Source organism: Perognathus longimembris, chromosome 28 (genome assembly GCF_023159225.1).
Source record: "Perognathus longimembris pacificus isolate PPM17 chromosome 28, ASM2315922v1, whole genome shotgun sequence".
In the NCBI taxonomy this organism is placed as follows: domain Eukaryota; kingdom Metazoa; phylum Chordata; class Mammalia; order Rodentia; family Heteromyidae; genus Perognathus; species Perognathus longimembris.
Genome location: NC_063188.1, coordinates 10,282,745 through 10,294,790, shown reverse-complemented (window position 1 = coordinate 10,294,790; position 12,046 = coordinate 10,282,745). Strand labels below are relative to the sequence as shown.

The 12,046-nt window shown below is 45.0% G+C and overlaps 1 protein-coding gene across 2 annotated transcripts in view; it reads right to left on the bottom strand.

Moving 5' to 3' along the window:
• Fgf13 (fibroblast growth factor 13) overlaps positions 1 to 12,046 on the bottom strand; it is a 471,678-nt gene that overhangs the window by 439,411 nt on the left and 20,221 nt on the right. The window contains exon 2 of one of the 2 annotated variants that reach the window (XM_048335843.1): positions 11,455 to 11,675. In XM_048335843.1, the coding sequence (XP_048191800.1) occupies positions 11,455 to 11,503 (49 nt within the window). In that variant the 5' untranslated portion in view covers positions 11,504 to 11,675. The remainder of the gene's footprint in view (positions 1 to 11,454; positions 11,676 to 12,046) is intronic. The other variant, XM_048335844.1, reaches the window with a different exon arrangement.

The following is a 12,046-nucleotide window of genomic DNA, read 5'->3' as shown; positions in this document are numbered from 1 at the left end:
ATCCATTTCTGTAAAGTATTATAATAAGCACAGGGGAAAAAAAAGAGTGGAAGAAAAAAAAACGAACTCAAAAAGTTAATCGCCTTGGGTGTTATTTCCTTCTCTGTGCATTATGATCCTCTAAATTGTCCCCAGTGAACATGCATTATTTTATCACCTCCAAAAGCTATCCAATGAAAAATAAGCAACATAAATGTGCACAAATAAATTCAAAACAGCCATGAGCATTCTGCTCAAGATGCATCCTCGGTTTGGGGAACAGCTAAAACTGAATTCGCATCAACCAGGAGAAAGCGAATGCAAAGCATTTGCTTTGACCAAGCCAAGACATTAACACACTGGTTGGAATTCCAGCCTTTGGTGTCTGTCTTAAAGGCGCCCAGCAGGTAGGTCAGTTGTATATCCAGCAAGAATACTGGGGATGGGTCAGCACCCTTGACCCCACCAGGCCACCTCTCTGTTGTGTTGGCTGCCACCAAAAGGCTTAATGTGACCTCCCTCCAGCCGCAAAGCACTCTGGGATCCCCTCGAATCCAGGGGTCCACAGAATTCTAACTTCCCTGCTGTAAGCTGCCCCTTGTACCCCTACTCTGGCTCCGCTACATCTCACTTGGAGGCGACTCCACAAAAGGCTGTCTGCCATGGGCAAGGAAGGTAAATGGGCAAAGCCGTCCACTGCGCTGCCCGCTGCAGCCCAGAAGGAGCTTTGTCATGCCTGGCACCGCGCAGCTCCTCTCCAAGTTTCACCTTCGGTGACACAACTTTTCCGTGTTTCTTTTTTAGGCAGCTGCCACATCACGAGGCTAATGAGCACACTGAGGTTTGTAATAAACCCGCCTGCCAAATACATGGAGACAGAGGGACGCTGGATGACCAGATCATACAGCGTGGCTGGCTGCTTGGTTCCCAGCTACTTGGAAAACAAATGCTCCCTGGAATGAGAGCATCTAAGGAGCGCCCGGCCCGGTTTCCAGGACAATGCTCACATTGTTCCCAGAGCTCAGAAAACCAGCCCAAATCAACAGCTCCTGCTAGCCTTAATGCTCCATAAACGAGCAAGGGCGAGAGGCAACTATGCACACAGAATCAAAGGCAAAAGAAGCAGGTCAATTCTCAATACTTTCAAAGTCACGGTTGAAAGAGGATTCTGAAAATATCTATAGGCATATTCAAGAATTGCACTCAGCCTGCCTTGTTTCTGTTGTTCACTTCTACTTTCAACAGCAAGATAAATATTTTAAGAACTCAAGAGTTGTTTACTAAACCTTACTTCCAGAGCTGCTGAAATGTGGTTGGAGGGGAGATTTCAGAGAATTGGGTTTTGTATTTGTTATTAAACATACCTATAACCACGCAATAGACCCGTCACTGTTAATTATGGCTGTTAAACATAGGATCCTGCAGCACAGACAAACACTCCATGATTCCCAACTTTGAGAACTATAATTAATATGCTTGTTCAAGGCGGGTGCCTCTGTTAACAAGATATATTTTTGGAAATATTCTTGAACCGAAGGCAGCATAAACAGTATCAAAAATAAAGCTCACAAATTTTTTTCCATTTAAAATGAGTTATATAAAAGGTAGCAAAAAGCTCCTTCCGTCACACTACACTTTAAGGCAATGGAGATTTCTGTGAGTACAGTTAATATAACTATCAAGGGAGAAAATCCAGAAATGAGAATCCTCCAATTAGCCCAGCACATCCAAAGGAAACCCATTCAGTGAATAAAAACCTCTGACATCTGTTGCCACAGAAAGGAGGAGGGAAGAAAGAGAGAGGGAAGGAGAACTGGGTCGGGTTAAGAAGGGAAATAAAACATATGACACTAATGAGAGACAGACTAAAAGCATATGCCATGTAACACAACATAAAATCAAATAAACAAGTGGAGCTTTACTCAACAACAAATTAAGAAGTGGAATCTTGAGAACACAGGTGAACAAGCTCCCAGATACAGTTCTAGAAGAATAAAAGTATCATTGTTTGCAAACTGACAAATGCTTCAACCATGAAAACCATAGTCACATGGCCAATGCAAGTGCTCTAGAGAATGGGCAAATAAGATGAATTCCACATTAGAATGTCAAAAGTTACTACGGCTTAGATCAAAGGGAAAAGACAGGGCATGCTTATGATAGGAATACATTTCTTTCATCTCTGTATACCAAGACTCTGCGCACTGTCCTATATGGAAGTCACTCAAAATATTCAAAACAAAGACCACAGTACTAGAATAATCAGATAGATAGATAGATAGATAGATAGATAGATAGATAGATAGATAGATGAGTGTGCTCTTCTAATTACATCCATGTGGGTGAGTAGAAGTAATTTTCTTTTTGTCCTTTGAAAGGAAATGGCCATGTCATCTGAGGAGACAGTAAGACACACTGGGTACAAGGTGAACTTATAGTCAGTCAGATCTGGCCGCAGTCCTCATTCCATCACCTTACTCCATGACTTCAGGGTGGTGTCTATCTCTGAGACCCCAATTTTCATCTGTTGAAGGGCAAGAATAGCATGTATACCTACCTAACCTCCATTTAGGTTAAAATTCTGCCTCTTCTGATCCTTACTTACAACACAAATATCCCTAGGTATGGATCAGACTGACCCACAGAAGAGGCACTGACAGAATCTTTCTACATCATTTAACCTTCTGTTATGACAACAAAGCAAGAAGTGAATCTACCACAGAACCAGTGACTTCTGATTTTGGTTTTTAGACAGGGTCTCATTGGGTCGTCTAGGCTGGCTTTAGGCTCAATCTTCCTGCCTGATCTGCCAAGTGTTGTCATTCCAAGCACGCACCAGTACACCAGGCAGAACAAATAACCCTTGGTAGATGTATGTCACATGTATTCCACAGTCACTTGTTGATTACCACAATACTAAGCACTGTGTTAATAATTTGAAACCCACTATCTGTCTGATCTCATACAAACCATATTATTTCTCTGGGCTTCAACTTTCTTATTTCTAAGGTACATATGCTGTATACTAATTAGCCAATACCTACTTTATTTAGCAGTGATGAGCAATGAGATATAATCATGGATGTCTAACAGGTAGCAAGAGTTTAAGAATTGAATAGCCAGTGTAATAGTGGAAGCAATGGCCAGTGGTTGTTGAATACTGAACAAAATAGGTTGAGCCCAAAGAGGGGACCTGCCTTGCCTATATCACTGAACAATTACTTTCTAAAGTCTAAGCAGGTGCAGAGTGGGTCTAGTGCGTTTGTGTGAGGCAGAGTGGGGTATTTCATGAAAACCAGAGAATAAGAAGGGGTATCAACAGGGAAGCAAACATCCTGTATACACATCAAACTAGAATGCACACCGCATATTTCAATAGATGCAAATCAACAGCAGATAAAACTAATTGCTGATAACAGAAATCAAAACATTACTTTGCCTTTGTAGGAGAATGAGTAGAAAGGGACAGGAAAACAGGGCAACAATAGTCTACATCTTGACACAGGTGCTAATTCCATGAGTGGACATTTATCCAAATTCATCAAGATGAATACTTCAGAGCTGTCCGTGTTACTTCAGGGAAACGAATTACAAAAGTAGAAATAAGTCTGTACTATTTCTGTGTGCGTGCGTGCGTGTGTGTGTGTGTGTGTGTGTGTGTGTGTGGCTTTGTGTGGCTGTGTGTGTGTTGGTGCTGGGGATTGAATTCAGGGCTTGGGTACTGCTGTTAACTTTTCCACTCAAGGGTGGTGCTCTAACACTTGAGTCACAGCTTCACTTCTGGCTTTTTGGTACATAATTGGAGATAAGAGTCTTATGGACTTTCCTGTCTATCCTGGCATTGAACCATGATCCTCAGGTCTCAGCTTCCTGAGTCACTAGAATTACAGGCATGAGCTACCAGTGGCCAGCTTTAGTAGTTTTGGTTTGAACTAACTCTTCTTTTTATTAGTACCAGAGCTTGAAAACTTGGCTTTGAGCTCCCATTCAACATATTTGCTCACAACTGATACTCTGCTATTTGAACCATGACTCTAGTTCCAATTCTAATTAGCTGTTTTTAATTTGTCCTCTGGACAAATCTACCTTTCACCATATTTTTTCTCTCTTCACAGTCCTCTTGACAATATCTAGAAAGACATTCACAAGTGGGAATTTCTCTGGACTAAATGGTGATCTTTCTGGCTAGATTTGATGTATCCACAGGCTGGCCAAGCAAATGACCCAATTCAAACCTGTTTTATTATATTCTTTAAAAAGTCCACCAAAACTCTGCTCCAACCAAAGCCAAGAATACTACTAGATTTAATAATAGTAAGGGTAACTACTGCCCTCTGCCCTTTCTCTGGGAGAAAGGTCATTAGCCAATGACACTAATAGTATTTCCATTTAATACTAACAGTAATTTCAAAGAACAGAGGCAAAAGAAGAATGTGGAAATTATATTGCAGTATTCTAAATATACCATAATTGTAATGTAGGCTTAATGGTTTTTTTTAAACCCAGATGTCTTAAGAAAATAGTCTTCTACCTTCTGATCATACCCAAAGACCAACGAGTTTATCACTTTTTAAATACAAGCTTGCCTCTTTTAGGGTTCATACCCTAGAAAAAACTGTAACCATCCAATTTTTTAAATGACTACTATAATTTCCTTCACTTTCTTTAGGAAACTAGTGCATTTACCTGAAAACCAACATCCCCCAAATATGTTTCATAAAGACCTCACATATATTCAGGTGTGGTAATGCATAAGCTGAGGCAGTAAGAAAGAAAGTATGAGGCCAGCCTAGTCAACAGTAAGTTTGTGACCAGTCTCAGACCATGACTAATAATATCCTGTCTGAGCTATGCTTCTATGAACACATAGATGATGCTAAGTGAAAGGAACTTCAAGTTATGGAAATACGTGGTATATCACTGTTGTAGTTCTTTTCTTTTCTTTTTTGCTTTTTTTTGGCAGTCCTGGGGCTTGAACTCAGGGCCTGAGCACTGTCCCTGGCTTCTTTTTGCTCAAGGCTAGCACTCTGCCACTTGAGCCACAGCGCCACTTCTGGCCGTTTTCTGTATATGTGGTGCTGAGGAATCGAACCTTCATGTACAGAGACAAGCACTCTTGCCACTAGGCCATATTCCCAGCCCCCTGTTGTAGTTATTTTCAACATGCCATGTGAAACTGAGCCCCCCCTTTTTGTTTTCGTATTCCCTTCCCATGGTTTTACCCGGGATATCACTGTAGCTGACTTTGGTGCCCTGGATATTGTGTATACATGTATTGGAACTAGGGAAGGGAAAGGGAATACGAAAATCAAGAGACAAAGGATAAAAAGACAAACCAATGCCACAGCAATAGTTACAAAACTATATGGTGTAAACCAACTGCACAACTCATGGGGGGGAGGGAAATGGGGAAGAGAAGGCAGGGGAAAGATGAGAGAGGAGGTAACAAGTTGGATAAGAAATGTACTCACTGCCTTATGTATGAAGCTGTAACCCCTCTGTACATCACTTTAACAATAAAAAAGAATAAAAATAAGATATGAGGGGCTGGGGATATGGCCTAGTGGCAAGAGTGCTTGCCTCATATACATGAGGCCCTGGGTTCGATTCCCCAGCACCACATATACAGAAAATGGGCAGAAGTGGCGCTGTGGCTCAAGTGGCAGAGTGCTAGCCTTGAGCAAAAAGAAGCCAGGGACAGTGCTCAGGCCCAGAGTCCAAGCCCCAGGACTGGCCAAAAAAAAATAAATAAATAAGATATGACATTCAACAGTGAGAAAGTACCATGTTAAAAAAAACAACAACAACCCAGAGCCAGTCTCTTGCATAAAGATGGGGAAAAGAAAGGGTATCAAAAGGAAAACATTGGCAGATATAAAATTTGACTGAATTTGTACAATTAGTATATTCCAAATGGAAAACCTTCATTGACAAAATCTATTCTTAACCGCATTACACAGGAAATATTTCCAAAATCCACCCTTGGGTCTATACAGATAAATTTCAGTGTTGCTGTGTCTTCTAGATAGGAAAATGTTAATCAGTGACCACAGAAAATGAGTTATGCAGGCATTACTGTCCTGTACTAATTGTTATAATCCTATTATATGTCTAATCACATCTCAAAGGTAATGTTAAGCTTTGCACAGTAATAGACATATGGAGAACCCCTCCACTCATCATACTTTAATTCATATGTTTCTTCTGACTCAAACTGTTTAATTATAGCAATTATTTTCTATTCCTTTCAAATTTTTCAACTCCAGGAATATAGGCTAGAATGAAGGAGGCACTACAAAGCCTTTTTAGTGGATATATTCGAACAGCTGTAACACATTCCAGTTGTTCTCTTGATTGTAATTCCCAGACTGAGGACTTGATTTGGACATAAAACAGCACAGCAACAAAGAGATGTGAAACACTAACAGCTCATCTCCCTACTCACTGCCTTACAAATGAGCCCTCCAAACCAGGATTCCAGTTCTCTCCCAAGCCTTGCCCTTACTTTCAAGGCCACCATCCATTCTTCCTCTTTTCCACCTCACATTCTGCTTCTCTCTGAGGCCCTAATGTGATGTCCATTTCCTTCCCGGCCTTTCACACGTCACCAGCTCTGGGATGCAGCCAACTCTTTCTCTGATTTGAACTGTACTCCAAAGAAACTTCCAGGAAACCCAGGCCAGAATCTGTTCCCCTTCCAGCATCAATCTCTGTTCAAAAGAAGCCATATCCCTCAATAAATAATAATGAAGAAGACCTAGGGGAATTGTGCCCTTATCTCCTGTACCTAGCCCTAAGTTCACATTAATATTTCTAATTGGAGATGACCTAGCCACATCTTCTTTTGGAAGCTGCAATCATCATCTTCAGCACAGAAATGACAATGTAGCTATGACAACTGTCCATAAGAACCAAGGGTCCATGGTAATGACTTGAAAAGTAAATCCTACATGAATTATAGAGAGGTTAGGATTCTTACTTTTTAAAAAGGGACCAATGTTACAATTCCTTGTCAGTAGAATTCCTCTAAACACTTGCTTTGCCTTGTTCAGGCCTGAGAGTAAGACATTAAAACCTAGATGATCTTTGGTAGTCAATACTTGATATGCTAGCTGCCTGACCACAAAGCCCTGTCCTTGTTGGGGCACATCAAGAAGCTACTGGGAAAGGTCAGGAAGTGAACAGAAAGTTAACTGTGGCCATAAAAGCATGTCGACACCAAGTCCATTACAGCAACAGCTGTGCAAGTAGGTGGCTTCTCAGACTATGCATGAAATTGTCCTCCACTGTGCAGCAATCAGCATAAACTAAGCCGCCAAGAGAACCACAGCCCGCATGGCCTGAAGACTTATCTGGATGTGGTGTCTATGGGACTAACTACAAACGAAAGCATTGACAAAGCACAACACCAAACATGTAGCAACAAACCAAATGAATTTGGCACAGAGAGAGAACTGGCTAGTACTTTTACTTGATATCTTATGTGACAACAGAGTAGAGTGAGTCAAAGCCAGGTAAATATCTGTTGGGCAAATGTTATGACCTCTTCTTTCTGGAAAAGGAAATAAATCCTAAGATTGGAGAACTACAACCCAAGCTATACACTCATTTGAGAATTTTTAAGTTCCAAGTTGTTAACACACAAAGTGTCATTGGCTGCACTGATCCCTTCAAAATTATTTCAGAAAGAATCAAGTTTTCCATTTGGCCTCCTCCCAAAGAGAAACAGTGTATCCTATATAGCTACATTACTGAACAAAATTATCAAAAGCATCATTGTTAATCACTGGCCTTGATTTCAATGTGGTCAGAAAACTTTTCTTTAAAAGGGGCTGGGAACATTGCCTAGTGGTAGAGCGCTTGCCTCATATACATGAAGCCCTGGGTTCGATTCCTCAGCACCACATACATAGAAAAAGCCAGAAGTGGCGCTGTGGCTCAAGTGGTAGAGTGCTAGCCTTGAGCAAAAAAGAAGCCAGGGACAGTGCTCAGGCCCTGAGTTCAAGGCCCAGGACTGGAAAAACAAAAACGACAATGAGTAATTTATATACTCTCAAAACCTTGCTTCTTTTTTGTTTTTGAGATAGGATCTCAGTACAAAACCCAAGCTGGCCTTGAACCCACTATATAATATAGGCTGGCCTGGAAAACATCACCCTCCTGCCTCAGCCTCCGGCTCAGATTCCCAGCATGCCACACTCTGCCAAGGAACAGCCATACTTCATTCATTAATACAAAATAAAACATACTGATTACTGATTACTCACTATTTGTGCTTTAGGAAGTCTAAAGCCATGGTGCTGTGTGGTAATCTTGTATGCGATGATGATAGGCTTTGGGAATGAGACCTAACTCATAAGGTGGGAGGTTGCATTTAAATGAGCAGAAAGCTTTGAAAACAGATTATAAAATTCATTCATGCTGTTACTAAATTATATGACTTGATACAATCATTTGTCACACGACTGTTCAGAATTAAATCTGTGTGTATTTGAAGTATTGATAGATCATAAATATTTCTATGTTACCAAAAACAGGCTCCGTTTTGTGTGTGTTTGCCAGTGCTGGCGCTTGAACTCAGAGCCTGGGCAGTGTCCCTTGGTTTGTTTCTTTTTTCAAGGCTGGCACTCTACTAATTGAACCACAGCTACATTTCAGGTTTTTGGTGGCTAGTTGAAGATAAGAGTCTCTTGAGTTTGCTGAGCGCACTGATTTTAAACCTGCATACTCAGATCTCAGCCTCTCGAAAAGCTACGATTACCGGCGTGAGCCACTGACACCTGACTTGGCTTAGCTTAAAGAAATATTACCTATATATGCAAATTTTGTAAGTAACCAACCTCTTCGTCAATATAAATAAACTTAATTTGCTAAAATGATGAATTGGCCTGACATAGGAAAGTCTTCAGTCTTTTCACATATTTCAAACCAGAAAACACTGATTATTAAATATTTACTATTTTGAAAATGCCGTAAATTCAATAACCAACATAAAGACTGAAATGGCCACCTTGTTCTTCACAGCTAGAAGATCTCCTCAGGAAAGTAAAATCCCTTCTTAAAAGTTGCACTATGAAATTAGTTCATTTTAATTATGGCCCCCAGTTCTTAGTACAAATTACACAATTCCTACAGAGTGGTATGTGGTTTCAAACAGGGTGAGTCAACATAGGAAAATGTCATGACATATGCCTAGAGAAAATTTTCATTATTGAGTTACAGAAACCTGTCCTCCTGTTTCCAGACTTGTTAATCCATTCTGAACAACTGCAAATTATAGTCTTAAAACAGCAAGTCATTTTCTATGCATGAACTTTGGACTCAGGATCCTGAATTAAACCTTGGGTAACCACCTGATGGGAATCAAGGACTAATTCCAGAAACAAATTTGGGGAGGGGGTGGGGGGGGACGGTTCAGAAGAAGGATAATTTGCCTAGATTAAGCAGGTGCTAAAATGTTCAGTGGTAGGCTGGGAATGTGGCCTAGTGGCCAAGAGTGCTTGCCTCATATACATGAAGCCCTGGGTTTGATTCCCCAGCACCACATATATAGAAAAGGCCAGAAGGGGTGCTGTGACGCAAGTGGCTAGCCTTGAGTAAAAAAAAAGAAACTAGGGACAGTGCTCAGGCCCTGAGTCCAAGGCCCAGGACTGGCCAAAAAAATAAAATAAAATAAAATGTTCAGTGGTATTCACTTTGCTGGGCCCTTGATGGAAACCAAAAACCATTTTAGTGTGGGCTGGGAGTGTAGCCCAGTAGAGCACGAAGTGAGGTCCTGGGTTGGCTTCTCAGAAGGGGGGAATTATAATGACCCTCACCTAAACTGCCTTTTTATATGAAGGTATATCTCACGACTCTCCACAGTTAGTAGGAAAAGCCCTGGAACTGTATAGCAGTTGTTTTACTCTCAAAATTTAGCAGGTGCAATTAATTGAGACTGTCCCAAAAGGTAGCAGGTTCAAGGGCTTTCAATTTTACCCTGGAGACAAGCAATGGCACTACTAGGACAAAAGGATCTAACCCTCTCCTAACTCCCGGAGCCTGTCTTCAACTCCTTTGCCTACTTGGAAGAGAAATGGCTCTGTTTAGAAACAAGGATAAAAGCACTGAGCTGAAGACTTTGACAACTTTCCACGGGGGAAGGCTGGTGCTGCCCTAGAATCTCCCAGAGAAGAAAGTTCTGCAAGATGATGGGTAGAAGCAAGAAGAAAGAGAAAAGGGAAGAGGGAAAGGAGTGGGAGGGAAGGCCACTGTGGGGCTCAGGGAGGAATTGAGGCCCCCCAAAGGAGGGCTCTCTGGGTTGGAAAAGCACTTGTCCTGCACGGATTCAGAGTGTGTGTCTCTGAGGGTCAAGTGTACCAGAGGCCGTCACAGCCACTCCAGAGCACTCCAGCATCTTCTGTGACCATTCTGGACATGCCTGAGACACCTGCCTTTCTTTTCCCCACTGCCCTTCCAGCCCCGCTCTGTGACTCTGCACCCACGTCTCCACTGGTTCGGATCTCCTGTTTCCATTGCCAAGCTAAACCAGGTCCTTCAGCCAGGCAATCCATAGCCCCATGGAGTGTTGGACACGGGGACGCCCCTTCCTTTGCCTGACTTCTCTCTAGCCAGTGCTCTTCACTGCGCCGCCCCAACCGCCAGGGAGAGGCCCCGGGCCGAGGGCGCACTCTGGGGAAGCGACTACCAGGTGCCCAGGGCCAGGTGGCTGCACCCCAGCAAGCGGAGGGAGGGAGCCGCTCCCTCCCGCGAAGGCCCACTCTCGCTAGGCACGAGTGGCAAGGGGACAGCAGCCTTTGTTCTCCCAGGGCATGGCTAGGCTGTGCTGCTAAGGTGCAGCGCGGGCGGAGCCTGGCACCGGGATTGCTCACTTTTTTTTGCACGCGAGTGCTGAAAGGGTGCACGCTCCCGCCTTCCCCGAGGAGCACGGATGGGTTAGGAGTTGGGGAGCACGGGACTCCAGGGGCCCACAGAAGGGGAGGGGGGAGGCGTTGTGCGTGTGGGCCAGGCTCTTTGTTTGCATTGGGGGCAGGGAGAGGGGGTGGAAGGTGGGACTGAGCTTGGGTTCCCATAGCGGGACACATTGCTGAGTATGTCACCATGTTCCACCCGCGCAGCACGCATGCACACACTCGCGCACAGGCACACACAAGCACTCGCACAGACAGGCGGCCGGCGGCAGGCAGCGCGGCTCCCAGCGCTCCCGGCTGCTGCAGCTTGCAGCGCCCGCAGCCCCAGCCCCGTGCGATCCGAGGGGCAGTGGAGGGGCCCGGAGCCCCTCCAGGGGAGCCCAGTCCCCCCGGGAAGGAGGAAAAGTGGTGCAGATCCCAAACCCTTCTTGCTCGCTCGGGGTCGGGAAGGTCACGGGCAGCTTGGGCTCCAGGAGGGGAAGCGGGTGCCCCGGGAGGGCAGCGCGCACGCCAGGGGGAGCGGGCAAAGAAGCAAAGGGCGAAGCAGGCGGGCGGGCGGGCTTACCCTTAGAAGCATCTTTCTCCTCTTTGGGTTTGGTCACCTTTCCACTCATAGATCCCAGCTTGCTTGCCAAGGATCGCCCAGGAGACGGAAGTCCTCGCCGAGCGGGCTGGACTTGGGAGAGTGCTTAGGGCGGCAAGTCGCGATCGGGTGCTGTCCTCCGGTGCGGCTCCCAGTGGAATCCGCTTTCTCCCCCCCGCCGCCGCCGCCGCCGCCGCCGCTGCCTGCCAGAGAGTGGGGAGGAAAGGCAAGGGGTGAAGGAGGAGCCGCCGCCGCCAGCGCCAGCGGCCCGGCCGCGAGAGGCACCGCTCGCGCGCTCCAGAAGTGAAGAGACAAAGCGGCGCAGCGCGGCTGCCTGGGCGCCCGCCGCCGCCGCTCCGGCCCTCCCGACGACAGCCGCGCTCCGAGCTCCACCTGCGAGGCGCCGCCGGGACTCCGGCCTCCCGCCCGGGCTCGGCCCCGCCAGGAGTTGCCTGTGCAGCGGCGGGCTGCCTTTCCCCTCCCGCCTCTCGCGAGCTGCCGCGGGGCCGCCAAGTCAAGCGAAATCAAACCCCAAGGAGGCTTTGAGCAAAGCAGAGCAAAACAAAGAGGCAAA